The sequence below is a fragment of the Juglans microcarpa x Juglans regia genome, chromosome 4S (genome assembly GCF_004785595.1).
Source record: "Juglans microcarpa x Juglans regia isolate MS1-56 chromosome 4S, Jm3101_v1.0, whole genome shotgun sequence".
NCBI classification, from domain to species: domain Eukaryota; kingdom Viridiplantae; phylum Streptophyta; class Magnoliopsida; order Fagales; family Juglandaceae; genus Juglans; species Juglans microcarpa x Juglans regia.
Genome location: NC_054601.1, coordinates 20,870,649 through 20,885,064, shown reverse-complemented (window position 1 = coordinate 20,885,064; position 14,416 = coordinate 20,870,649). Strand labels below are relative to the sequence as shown.

The window sequence follows — 14,416 nt, the reverse complement described above, 5'->3', positions numbered from 1 at the left end:
GATAAAAATGGGTGAACCCTCTAAAGAATACAAGGACCACCACGACCTGACTTTCTACACAAAACCCTTAGCTTTCAGTTATATATTTTCAAACTTAAAGTAGCTTTTACCCTCGTGAATGCCTCCAAAATCCAGTACAATAGGAAAATGGTCCTAGCAAACTCTATCCAAATGCTTCTGTAGCAAGGTAGAGTAATGTACCTCCCATTAAGGAGACACTGAAAATCTATCCAAACGAGACCAAGCCTAATTATTAGACCAAATTTACATGCCACCAGTAAGTGGTAAGTCCACCGGATCCATACCAAAAATGGACTCAGAAAATTCATTCATTGCCTGGCTATGCTGGACTTCTCCTGATCTTTTACTAGGAAACCTAGTGATATTAAAGTCACCGCCAATACTATAGTAGGTTCCACCAGCTGCCCAAACCCGCTAACTCCTCCCATAAGACCTTCCTATGTGTGTCCACGTTTGGTCCATACACACCAACGAAAGCCAACAAAAGCCGTCTTCCACATTTTTAAACAAACACACTATTGTATAATTTCCAACACACTCCTCAATAGACTCAACCACCCTCAAGTCCCACATAATTAGGATGCCCCCGGATGCTCTCTTAGAGGCAAGATACACAGATCTCACAAATGGATAGCCCCAAATGTTAGTGATGAAACTACGATCCATGAATTCCATCTTAGTTTCCTGCAAACACACAATATCAAACTTACATTAACATAAAAGATTCTTCACGCGTGTACGCTTATTAGGGTTAAGATTCTAAATGTTCCAAGAAAGAATTCTAGGTTTTATAGGGAGAAATAGCATTTCCCTTGGATCTTCCTTTGCTCGTACTCCCCTCTCATCCATCATAATTAATTGAACAAGTGAAATGCTTTAGCTCCCTCTTTTTCCTATAAGTTGATTTAGGGGATTGAAATCAAACCGCCTCAATGGCAATAAGTAATACCCTGAATTGCTCATTGTACCTGTCACAAGAAATCTCCACACACTCCTGAATATCCTTCACTTTCTAAGCCTCCCATTGTAAGCAAGGGAGACAAGGTGCATAACGGCTCTAGGTCCACCTTGGCCTCTCTGTATGCCAACTAAAGCATACATAATTCATGTCCTATGCCCCCGCCATTGTCTCTTGGATTGGTTGAGACTGCCCAAAGGCCTTCGCCAGAGAGAAGACCACCTGAGCCTCCTCCCTGCTACCCATCAGTTATGTCTATGTGTCTTATGCCAGAGATCCCACGTTCGTCGATGATAAAAAGTTGAGATCCATTTCTGGATCGACTGTCGGCAACTCCCTGATTACCTTATAAGCCACCGTCGATGATTCCTTGGCCACTTGTGATCCCGATGGGTTGATTGGCTCATGACCCATGGTCCTTGGCACCTCGACTTCTTTGCCACCATCTCGTAGGTCCTCCATCATTGTCGAAGAGCTTCTCTATACAACCGTCACCTTCTCGCAAATCTGATGTCTCGCAGGTCCAATGGATACCTTAGCAACTTCTCCGGTGAGGTTGCTTAATTAAAACAAACTCTAGGAGCACTCACAAGAGACACCAAGGCCTAGTTTATTTTCACAAACCATCTCATCTTATTTCATCTAATCATTACAAATTTTTCAAACTCAAAAAAAATACAATAAATAATTTAACTTTTTCAAATCTTAAAATAAAAATAATATTTTAATAATATTTTATTCAATTTTTAACTTTTATCTCATCTCATATGTTTAACCAAACGAGGCTTAAGACAAAAACCCTAAAGATACTCTTGGGACATACTTATAATGTCCGAGGAAGGCATGAATCTTAGGCATAGAAGAAGCTTAAATAGATAAGGAAACATATTTTCTCGTTGTCTATCTCGTTGAAACCAAGCTGGGGTTTCAGGGATTCTTGCAGCAGCCCGTTGTGATGAACACCCTATGTGACTCTGTTCTGTCACTTTTGTCTTCACCACCGCCCGAACCACTTGCATTCGAGAACTCTGTTCATAGAAATCTATAAATTGTGTAATCTTCCTTCATCCGGATTAACCATGTGTTATCTGTTTTGGGTTAAGATAAGAGTCTTGGGATGAATGTCTGGGGCCCATTAGTTGTTGAGTCTAAATAAGAGTCCTGTAATAGTAATTGAGTTCATTATTGGGTCAAAATTCATTTATTGTACATTATGCTTTTTCTTGAAATTGATTCTAAGTCTTATGTTAGTTGCCATGTTATCAAGCCACTTTTGTGAAGTGAAAAGTGGTCTAGAGTCAGTTTGTCAGTTAGCCTATCTTTTAGCCAATTATTCTGTAGATTGTTGCTTGTTTATTTAGAGCCATGGTTGTATTTAAGTACTAACTGCATTAACGAAGAAGGAAATTCGGTTTCTAAAATTATATTGTTAATCGGAGATTAATCCCCTTGAAGTGGTTGTTACTTGTTCAGTATCTTGTTAGATTCTTAACAATGGTATACGAGCCAAGTTTTGGGCCTTGGTAAAGGGAACTAGAACTCGATACTCACAGCTGGTAGAATCACTACATTTCAGCCAGAAAGGGATTATAGAAGCATTATCTTACATTAGCCCAATAGTAACAGATGAGATGAATATTATGACGCCCACAAATTTCGCTTGGGATCAGACAAACTTTGAAGTATCCAGACATGCAACACAAAGTTACCTACCCTCATTCATAACATTTAAGGATGCAATGTACCTAACATGCATTTAACAATATGCAATATTTGCAACAGATAATTTTTTTTCTTTAAGCAATACTATGTACCAGAAGTAATATATCAAAAAATATAAACATGCTTCATAAAACTCACGTGATAGTTAGTATCTAAAGGTTACAGTATTTGTCCAAAAAGTTTGTAACATAAAGAGTACTGGAGACAGAACTCCCCAAGTACATGTAAAACTAAAGTAACTACTAGACTAATTGATCAGGTACTTTGCACAATTCGGTCAAGGACGCCATAATACGATCGATGAAACGAAGCATCAAAGCGATGGGCTCCACGTCGTGCCGTCACTATCTAGTTGACCGCCTTTAGGCGATCTTCTGCTACAGCTTCTAATCTTGGCACATGATCTACCATTTTTGGAGGGAATGATAGTTGAGACTATCACGGTAAGATTTAATTATAAATCTCACGAAGTTAACAAATAACTTAATATATAATTTACAAAGACAAGCATGACAGTAAAGACATAAATGCATAATCATAATCATAAATAAGCATACCGTGACTAGATATATAACGTGACATAAATTGACATGACTTGAACTGACATAAGAAGAACTGAACTTATGTGAAATAACATGAATTTAAAATATATTCTTGTCTTATGGAGTTACCACGATACTCGTCTCATAAGGTTACCATAATGATATTCTTATCTTATGAGGCTACCATAAAACAAGATTTGATATAAGACTTTGGTATGGGTTCCTTATTTGAGAGTCGAGAACGGGGAGGACAAATCAAATAGGTAACAACACAACAGCATTTGAACTGATAAGTGCATCTGACAAATTTACTCATTACTGACTAGCTACCGTCCACCAAAACTTCAGCCCTAGAACAGCCCCAGTATTCATAAAAAAAAAAACAAAACAAAACAAAAGAGAAAAAATAATTTGTAATGCTACTTGAGAGTCCTTGACAGATACTTTTACAGGTTAAAATCACAACATTGGCAGGAACAGACTCCCTAATGTGAATAAATGATTACAGAATTAAATGGTATGGTACCTTATCGCAAAGAACCCACAAATTCATGGGTGCAAATAATCACACGACGCTCCCTTCTTACAATACCCACTTCCGTAAAATTTACAAATTCTATGACTTTTGGGAGGCCTGAAAGAACTTTCATTTCCACCAACAAAAAAGGGCTGGCTGTTCCACATTCCCCTACCTCTACCATATCCTACATCCCTGCTCTGAAAACCCCAATCTCTAGGTCCAGAGAATCTGTCACCGCCGATTCTCAGTTTGGGGAAACCAGGATTCCCGGCAGAAGCACCAAAATTCATGCTTATACCGTCCTGTGTTGCCATTTGGCCCAGGTTTGCACTTCCCTGCACACCTCTCCAACTGGTGGTTCTACTTTCCGATCCCACTCTCCAACTCATCTCCGTAGTAGATATATCCCAACTTGCTGCAGATGGCGGTGGTTGGATTTCAGAACGAGCTTCCCATTGGTTCACTGAAATATCAGCAGGCTTTGCATCTCCTTCAACTTCAACACTAGAGGAGGAATGCATGCTTGATCTCTTTTCCGAATCAATAACATCAGTGCGACATATTTCATCTCGTTCGTCAGTCACCGTGGACTGAGAAGGTGCTTGTAAATCACCAGTGGAGCTTAAAGCATCACTTTTTCCGGGATCGAGTCCTGGGCTAAACTCATCTAGAGGACTGATACATTCATGTTTTGAATCTTGTGTCAATGCGTCTCTACATTTCATAATTGAAGTAGGGGACGGCAAGCCATCAAGAGACTCCATTGCTTCAACTTCAGCCAACAGATCTGAAACAGATTCATCAACTAAAGAGCAAAACTCTGTGGGTTCGGTAACAATTGCTTGCCAACTAGATGCATTAGATGTTGGATGGGATGGGGAAGAATGCGTCAGTTGATCATTGATTGAAGTCGGGGTTGCAGCATGAACAATTTCAGTTGGTTTCAGAGATGATGCAGAAACAATACTGGAGCCCCAATCCCCAAAGGAAGGTTTGGCAGGAGTTGAGGAGTAACCACCCAATTCATCGGCTACTTCAGAAACTTTTCCGCCACCACCCACTAAACTAGAGGCAGTACTCCTGTTAGGGCCTGCATCCTGAACGGGAACACTTGAAGCAGCTCGTTTGTTTTTGGGAGCCTGAACTTCTAAGTCTTCATTGCTTTGCTTTGGAGTGGGACTTGACTGACCTTGAAAATCAATTTCCTGAGCTTGCTCCGTTGTTTTAAGTGACTTAACTAGAGAAATGAAACCAGAGCTGGAAACCCAGTCACTTGATGATACATTTACAGGTGGAGGTCTCCAGCTCTGCCCAGAAGATTGGCCTGAATGGCCCTCACTGTCAAATCGGTGCTCAAAACCCTGTTCACTTTTAAACTGACCGTCAGCAGTGCTCTGTGAATTGCAATTTCCATTCTCCCGACCAGAAGTACATTCACCCCCATAAACTTCCCTCACTGGATATGATACATATCCAAACGACTTCCCAGAAAATGCAGGTGGGACTAGTGAACTACTATCCGCTTGGGGCTGGTCAGGCCAAGAACTATTACCCTTTGATGAGTCCCAGCCTGGTTCAAAACTACCATTCTTTCTCTCATTAGTGTTGGTGACATCAGCAGGTGTAGTCCAACTAGATGAACTAGAGACCCTTTCATCGCTCCTGAACAATCCATCATTACCACTTGAGTCATTCTGCACTGGCTTCCAGCTTTCCTCTTTTTTATTGTCTATCTGAGAGGCATATGTACTTGTGCTTAACCCACCATCGCCATTATTATCTCTATGATCTGTGGCAACTCCAAGATCTTGAGACAGTAAATTACCATTATCTGGCACCATCTTTGCTTCATGGTATTTCCCACTTAACGCATCATTCAAAAGTACAGATTTATCTTGCTTTTCATTTATCCTCCATATTCTGAGATCAGGAGGGAAGTGTCCACTGGTATTCCATTTGCGTAGTTGTGACATAGAATATTGTCCTCGAATTATTCCATTTGGGTCTCGGTAGTGCCAAATTTTGTCAGTCTCAAAATTGTTAGCAGATTCGTCTGCCTGTGTAGAAAGAGCCAGCGGTGAAATTTCTGCTGCAACCCCAGAAAACAATTTAGACTTCACCACTGCCTGACTGTTGCAAACAATGGTCAATGAACCAGAAGTATTGATCTGGTTTGCTGGTGTATCCCAATTATTTAAGTCGGATGCTTCTTTTTTCTTCCAAGAAGATTCATTCATTATCTCATGAAACCAAGTAGCTCCACCTTTATCAGGACTGTTTGTGATACCAGCTTTTCTAGTTTGCTTGCAAGACTTGGCTAAGTTTTTCTGTGCCCCGGTTCCAGAATCATTTGAGACATCACCTGCTCTTCGAGCAGAGAAAGGGTCACTCTCCTTTCTTGCATATCCAGAAAGTTTTGTCCTCACATTATCATCTGCATGCACCATTGCCCCAAAATAAACATTCAAAATTAAAACATCAAGATATAAATAACTAAATAAAAATAAATAATGATAACATATTTTCAGTATCCATAAATCATCGGTAAGGACCTTGTTTCTTCTCATCTAATTCTCCCACATCGTCCTCAGACTCATGACTTGGATCCATTTTAGGATCAATGTGTACTTCGCAAATCGCAAGCAGTCTGCGCTGTCGTTCCTCAGGTGAGTTCAGAAGCTGTAATTTCTCCACGCATTCTCTAAATGTGCAACGTGGTGAAGGAATACTTGAGAAAAATGGTACATTTTTCTTCACAACATGGCAGATATCAGGAATAGAGACTGCTAGCAATAAATGGTTACACACCACGTTTAATGTTGTGTAACGTATATAGTTGAACTCATGCTCATTCAATTGCCAGGAGGATAATTTTAAAAACTGAAATATATGTATATGTGAAAAAAAAATGTATATATGTATGTGTGTATATATATATATATATTTACATATATGCATCCGGTATTTACACACTCTACTTCGAGGCGTAAATCACTTAAACTCTTTATTCCCCCTACCCCAACAAGCAAGGATCTTTCCATAGGAGTATGTTTAAAATCTTTGAATATATGTATATTCAATATGTTCCTGATCTATTGAATATGTAACCAATAAGCCATGAGTTCCTGATGTCTTCATTGTCATTCAGCAACTGAAGCATTTAATGGATCTCTCTTTACTTCCCCCAGAGCCTCTCAGCTATCAAATATAGCATAAAATTAAATGCCAATAGATGGCTATGAGGCTGTGCTCTCTTTCCACATCGTATAGGGCTACAAAAACATGTGTTGCCAATACATGGATGTGGAGATGGATCAGGCAGGATACACTAAACGATAAGCCCTTTACAGTATTGAAAATGTGGTCATTCATCAATCTTGCCCCCCATGCTTTGATTGATCTCTCAATGGTATAGCCCCATGATCCATCTAATTATCCTCACACGATCAAAACTTCATGGATATAAGAAGAAACATGTGGAGGAATCTTTTTCCTCAAGTAAATTCATATTCAGATATTTAGCCCAACTGTGGTAAAGAAAAATCCAGCTAAGGCATTTTTCCTTCAGATAAAGAGTTAAAGTTAGCCTGAAAAGACTAAATATTTAGAGAGAATGGAACAATACGAAACAAGAAAGGATATTCTTTCTCATGTCCCTTTTCACTTGCCCGATCACGTAGATGATTAAGTCGTATTATCTCAGCTTCCAGCACCTGGATTATAAAACAGGACCATGCATAACACAGTTCCGCATCAGTTATTAATCACAATATTACTTAAAACTGGACATTGTAACAGACTAACTCCTTCTAAAGCAAAACACAAGCATCCTGAGAATAACACCTCATTTCCTCAGGATCAAAAGAAAGGAACTCACATCATTTACTCTCACTGCTTGAAGTGTCATTGCTTTTTCCTGAATCTCACCCTAACACCAAGTGGAAGTTTTCTTTAAAAGAGGGCATACAAACATATAGGGAGAAATCTATAAGGGAACATAACCTTCAGACTTACCACAGTCAATCGTTTGATGAGCCCACATTTTATACTCTGGCGTAAACACTTGCATTCATCCTAGAAACATAATTTAAACATCATGAGCAAAAGAAAACTAGTAAATTTCATTCATGTGGCTCCAAAGACATGTCACATAAGGAGTATCTTGCTCATGTAACGAATTTCTAGTGTTCTAAGCTTTGCACGTTTCATAACATGCTTAATTCATATTGAACATAAATAATGCGTATAACAAACTATTTTCAGTCCATTTATTAATGGCTAAGGTGGTAGCCCAAAAAAAAAATCTTCAAGCATTCTTGGAATGGCTTGATTTTTTTCAGGATTTGGATATCAACTCAGTGTTTCTTTTTTAATCGACTCAATTTGGATATCAATTTGTTCATGTCGAATGAATATGTGCAATTCAATCAGGGATGAGTATGTCATCATCTGTCTCACAGAGACTAGAGATTTCTGCAGCATAGGTTCAGTCCCAGGATTGAGAATACAAGGGAGGCTTTTGTTTGACGTTTAAGCAACTGATGATTACACATTCTTGCGAGTGATAAACCGATCTCGGGGAAAAGGTCAGACTTTATAAGTGAGTTCAGAGACAGAAGTGGTCAAGGGGCTAATTGACTCGCATGCTTACCGTGGAGCGGAAGTGAGTACTTAAGCGGACTTAGCCACTGATGTAGATCGGGTTGCGTCTACGGCGGGAAGGGTAGGAGTTTGGTTTGTTGGAGTCCTGGGGATTAGTTTTGATTAACCAAAATGCCCAAGTCACACACTGTAGAGTGGATGCCATTGAGAACACTTGGAGTTGCTTTGTGTTTTTTTTTATATGGTGAAAGAGGTGGGTTAGGTTACACTGGAAGTTAGTAGCTAGGGTGTGGTCGGACATACTTTTAAGGAAGGATTTATCCAAAGGACTGTGAGATCCCCTGTTATATCTGATTTTGTATACGTTCCTTAGATAATGGGAATGAGTGGCTTGACCAAGCATATGCAGACACACAAATCTATGTATATACAGATATACATCACGTGTAAAGCACAAAGAGCATAAAGGATGTTTTTCTGTAAAACTCACATAAAACACAAATACTGCAGCATGCACAAACAGTTTCTAAAATCTGAGTACTTAACATGAATGAGAGAACAAATAGTGTCAGTGTCTGTAATTTAAACCTTGCAGTTCTATTACAACATAATTCTCAAAAAAGGCAAAACCTTTCTGTTCTAGAAACTGTAGTGGTTGAAGAAAAAAATAACTAGGAAAGAAAGATGGGTGCATAAGGCAGTATGTTTAATCACCTCGCAGAAGTCCTGATTTGAAATTCCATCAATTGATATGACTTCTTTCGTTTCTAAATTTAAGATCTCGAGCATCACATCAGTATTTCTTTCTCCAAGTTTATATGGTTCAGCCACCTTGCTTGTACCTATACACAAGATCAACAACAGTTTCACAATTTTGCATGACATGTTTTACCGTGTGCAGGTAAAATATAACTTGGATCAGTGTAACATAAATCAGCACCTGTAACTTGTACAAGCCTATATGTTTCTTGTTTTTTATCATTATTGGGAATTCTTATTCGCACAATGGACCCAACAACTTTGTCATGAAATTTGTCAGCATCATCCATAAGACTCTCCAATAAATTACGCCGCAGGTAAATCAAGTTAATATTGTGAACATCAATTGCTGCAAATGCATCTGAATTAGTCTGTGATCCCCTATCATCAGCTTTTTTGCGTGTTTTATGCCCCTTGTCACTACCTATTGGAAGTTTGTTATCATAGTTCCCATCAGCCTCCAACTGGCTAGCAATATCATTGACAACTCCCACCCTTAATATATCATCTGCTGATGAGCTTTCTTTTATTAGAAAGTGAGATTCAAGAAGCTTTAGCATTTCAAAGTGACCAATGTGCACTTTCCCAAACAGACTTAGGAGCCTCAAATCACAAACAATTTGGCATTTCCGGCGAGGATCTCGGAGATTGTTTTTCCTTACATACTCTAGCAAAAGAGCCTGGACATCAAACTGAGATAGCACAGATGTGTCACCGTTTTTCATATGTGCAACAAATTCCAAGAGCTCCTTTGATGCCCATATTGTGCCTTCCGGCTGATGCAGATCTTTGTCACTACCTGTTTTCTCCATAGCCAAAGAGTCCTTATTAAAAATATTCTGCTCGTTAGCTTTTCTTTTTTTGGGATTTTTTGTTTGCAGGCCTGCACAAGAATTGTCACCACTAGAAACTTTGTCATCAATACCATCATAAAGTTCACCTGAAGACCCCACCTTATAAGCTATAGAATAAGCTCCTTTCCAAGGATTTTTAGCTCGAATGAGCTCATCCAAAGTTAATGATAGTTTTCCCTTCAAAAATATCCAATACATCTTGAAGAGATATTCCCAACTACTTTTGTCGTCAAAATCCACTTTAGCCTGCAAAAGATAATAAATTACTCAATACCAATGAGAAAAAAGAATGGGAAACAAACTCCTAACTAAACAGTGTAAACATGTATTCTAAATACTCCAAAGCCATAACTGAAAATCACTTTATAATCCATAAGTCCCGAGACCATGTTTGGTTTTAAACATTTAGAAAAGTTTCACAAATTCTTTTCACTTTCAATCCAAATTTTTTTAGATACCAGAACATCTTTTTAATCTCTTAAAAAAACTGCAAGACCAAAACAACTTTCTCAAAAACCCAAAATAACACCTCATAAATTTGATTTCCCAAACATATTTTCAATGCACCCTACAACTCTTACAACCCCCAAAAAAAATATCTCAAACAATTTAGCAACCCAAACATATTTCTACAAGCCCCACTACCCACGTGTCATATAACTATTGTATTAAAAGATATATCTATAAATGAAGAATATTATAAAAGATCCAAATACTTCATATTATGCTTAAAAAACCCTGGATGGCTAAAATAAACAAGAACATAGATATGAAGCGTTATAATATATGTAGTATCGGGGGATTATGGGACAAAAAATAAATCCACTTGGTTTCATACTTGGTGCAACCCAAGGTCATCATTCTCTTTGGTTTGCACAACCACAAAATTATTCCAAGGGTTTACAAGAAGACCAAAAAATACAAGATTCTATCAGGAATTATATACCTTATCAAATAAATTTCTAGGATCCCAACCACTTTCACAAAACTCTCAAAAAATCTCTTCTCGAAAGAGTTTTTCACTAATTTCAGAAGTTTTGGCATTTTGAAAAATTTTCAGAATTTCTTTCACTTTCAATCCAAACATTTTTAGACACCAAACACCCTGTTTTCATCTCTTAAACAAGAACTCGTCTAATTATCTGCCTATGTTTCCACGAAATAACAAACCCAAGACCAAAACAAATTTCACAAAAACCCAAAAATAACACCACATAATTTTTTTTTTCCAAAACCTATTTTCAATTAACTGTACAACTCTAACAACCCCAAATGAAATACAAAAATGCTAGGGACAACTGCCCAGCATCCCCGCTGCAAACCTGCTGCTGACATGGCAGAAAAAAAATTAAAAAAAAAAAGGGGGAAACATCCTGTATACTAAAATTACCAAACACCCAACTAGATAGAAAGGAGGAGAGAGTAAGAAGATGAAACCTCTAGCATAGATTGCATGGAGGAAAACCTGAGATAGCAGACAGCACAGGACTGAGAGCCGCAAAAAATAGAAATGAACATATTTCAGGCCAGGCCCAAGGACAGACTGGGGGATAAAAAATGTTACCTTTTTGGAGTAGTAGCTCAAGACCCAGGCTCTACAAGGCAATAGGATGCGAGAGCTTTGGAAATCAGTAGCAATGGCAAGATAGGTGGCAATGAAGAGCGGCGAGCTCAAAAAAAATAAAGGAAGAAGACTTTTTTTTGTTTATGTTTTTGGTACCGTTTACGTACTCAAATCCAGTTCATACTTATTTATTAGTTACATGGAGTTTGTGTTGGGAGATATGAAATGACGGATTTGAAAGAGGGAGTGTATGTGTAGCAACTTGGTGGTCTATGACAGATCAGAGAAAGAAGAAGACAGAAGGGAAACGCGTCCGCGTTTCTAACCGAGATACATTCTCATCCCTTTTCCTTCCGCCATTTTTTTTTAATTTTATCTGCTGACGTACAGCCTGCCACATCAACAGGTTTCGCGGCGGGGACATAGGGGCGGTTGTCCCTAGCATTTTTGAATGAAATATATCTTAAAATATTATCAACCCAAACATCTACAAGCCTAGTACTTGCCAAAAAAACTTGTACGAGCCCCACCACTATCACAAAGCCCTCAAATAATCTCATCTGAAAAGATTTTCCCAATAATTTCAGAAGTTTTCAGGAAATTCTTTCATCCAAACATGGCCTAAGCTTTTCTATCAAAAAAAGCAAGTAAAACGTGCCCAACAGGTGGAACAAGAAGCAAAAATAAAAAACTCCGCCATAAATCCCTCTTCTAAGTTTTTTTTCCCTTCATTGAAATGAGAGGATGGTCAACGTGATTTAAAGAACATACCACTTCTGTATTTTCTTGGAAATTTTCAATCAGCATCACAGTTCTCATGCACATCCCACAAAATCCATTATTTCCTCTTACGCTCAGATAATCAGCATCTTTGATACAACCCTTGCACAGGGAATATGTACAAGTATAGCACATATAATGTGCAGCCTTCTGACAACTGCTGCATATATGCCAACCTGATATGCATAAATAGAGAAAAGAACAAGCAAATACAAACTAATAGGTCAGAATTCAAATTACTAATGAGTATAAAATATTATAACTTGATCCAAACTAGAAGCCACTATTAAATAACTCAATAGAAGTTTGGAAAAATAATTCCAAGAGGTGGATAAATGCAGGGCGTGAATAGGAACATTTATAATAATGCAGAAGAGGAAAACAATGGTATGACATTCAACAGTAATCATGTCAATTTGGCGATCAACGAGCTATACATCAAGCAACTTATCAACTTATATAAACATGCACACCGGATACTCTTCTACCATACCATCAGATGTTTCCTATATGCCTACAAGAGAATAGAGCAACTGCATTTATATACAGAGAGATTTAGAAAGCGTTTATAGGCTACAACTTACCACAATTCCACTTAGCCCTTAATTTAAAGAACGACTCGTCTCGCTTAATGCAGGCAGGATGATATGCTTTAGGGCAGCCCCTACCAAGTAATGTAAACCACAAAAAGTAAATTAACTCGCTCATTTCTGGGAAATGGAAAAGGAGAATGAACTAAATTAAGCATACAACCATCACCTAGGCAATAAAAGCAGAGCTTAAACCCACACTCTCCGATTCGCTGCCGATAAAATTTTGACAGAGGTAAAATTAGTCCCAATCCCACCTCAAGTAAGCAGAAATTCTCAAAATTTAGTAACATTTTTAGTTTTCTCAAGCCATAAAATAAAGTAAAAAGAATATTTTCCTTGATTTTCTAAACTTTATAAGCAACCAAACGGAGCAAAACAGAAAGAAAGAAAGAAAGAGAAACAAAATCCTCAGCTACTCAGGCAACACTCACCGGCGATCACATAGCACAAGGCTCCCGCCATCGAAGCATATGAAACACACATCCTCTTCGTCCTTCTTCTTCCTAACCAGCGGCGTGGTTTTGTTCGTCTTAGCCAGACCCCCGGGCGGCCGACCCCGCTTTCTCTTCGCCACCATCGTCCCCACCGGCTTCACCTCCATCTTTTTTTTCATCATCATCAACATCTCCACCTCCGGCACGGACACGTCCTCTTTGGCCGTGACACTAGCCTCCGGAGCTCCGATGAGCTGCGAATCATCCATATCCCTCATAGCCTCGCGTTGATTGGCGCTCATGAGGTCCACGGTCGGCACTGAGTCGTCAAAACTGCCCTGCTCAACTCTTCCATCGTGAAGACAAGGCTTGTAGTGACTCGAAACTTCTTGCTGCTCTGCATGCGTTCGTTCCATAGCCGAATGGAAAGGATACCTAGCTCGTTAAGCTAGGATTCGACCTGGCGTTCCAAAAAACAAAAAAAAAAAAAAAAAAACAATAACCCTAGATTTCATAATAATCCAGACGTGGTGGGTATATGAAAGTGGATTCTGGCCGAAAGGACGGCAACGTGTCAAAGTCAGATAGAATCAAAGTGGAGAGAGAGAGAGAGGAGGTCGAAACTCGAATACGACGAGAGAGAAGAAATAAAGGACACTCGGGATTTGCCGAAAGGAGAGGTTTTGGGTTTGGGGGAAGGAAAATGCTACTGAGCAATTTTATCATTTTAATTTTTTTTAATTATTTATTTTTATTTAATAATTAAGAAAATACTGAAATTATATATATATATATATATTAATAATTAAGAATATTAAAAAAATACTTTTAAAAAAAAAACAAAAAATATATAAATAACAGTACTCCTAAACGCTGAGTAGTCCGCTAACATGATCCTTCAGAGAATTTCTGTGTTTTGTCTGTTTTCGGAGAAAAATGCGAGCCCTCAAATTCTTTAATGTCGAGCACAACGTGGTGCTCAGTTGTTACCGAGAAAAGCCACGGGACCACATCCCCTTTATATAGTCCACCTTTCTCAATCTGATACTACTACAAGTCCTCTTCCA

General features: G+C 38.6%; 1 protein-coding gene across 3 annotated transcripts; it reads right to left on the bottom strand.

Moving 5' to 3' along the window:
* Positions 1-3,638: 3,638 nt before the first annotated feature.
* Positions 3,639-14,030, bottom strand: LOC121262609 (zinc finger CCCH domain-containing protein 44-like). 3 transcript variants are annotated; one of them, XM_041165150.1, is made up of 11 exons: positions 13,347-13,488; positions 13,082-13,124; positions 12,907-12,986; positions 12,314-12,498; positions 9,306-10,224; positions 9,080-9,207; positions 7,778-7,837; positions 7,641-7,691; positions 7,406-7,476; positions 6,316-6,470; positions 3,639-6,197 (listed from the first exon to the last, which is right to left on the bottom strand). In XM_041165150.1, the coding sequence occupies exons 4-11, from the start codon at positions 12,455-12,457 to the stop codon at positions 3,793-3,795; spliced, it is 3,933 nt and encodes a 1,310-aa protein (XP_041021084.1). In that variant the 5' UTR covers positions 12,458-12,498; positions 12,907-12,986; positions 13,082-13,124; positions 13,347-13,488; the 3' UTR covers positions 3,639-3,792. The 3 variants fall into 3 exon arrangements, with proteins under 3 accessions (XP_041021084.1, XP_041021082.1, XP_041021083.1); XM_041165148.1 differs by lacking the exon at positions 13,082-13,124 and having other exon boundaries at positions 13,347-14,030; XM_041165149.1 differs by having other exon boundaries at positions 12,907-13,124.
* Between the last annotated feature and the right edge of the window lie 386 nt (positions 14,031-14,416).

Excerpts from the sequence above, each read along its gene's own strand:
- LOC121262609 (XM_041165148.1), bottom strand. The coding sequence starts at position 13,765 with ATGGAACGAACGCATGCAGAGCAGCAAGAAGTTTCGAGTCACTACAAG. Across the intron at positions 7,838-9,079 it reads CAAATCAGGACTTCTGCGAG|GATGAATGCAAGTGTTTACG; the intron begins GTGATTAAACAT and ends TTATGTTTCTAG. Across the intron at positions 6,471-7,405 it reads GAAAAGGGACATGAGAAAGA|ATTTAGAGAATGCGTGGAGA; the intron begins ATATCCTTTCTT and ends ACCACGTTGCAC.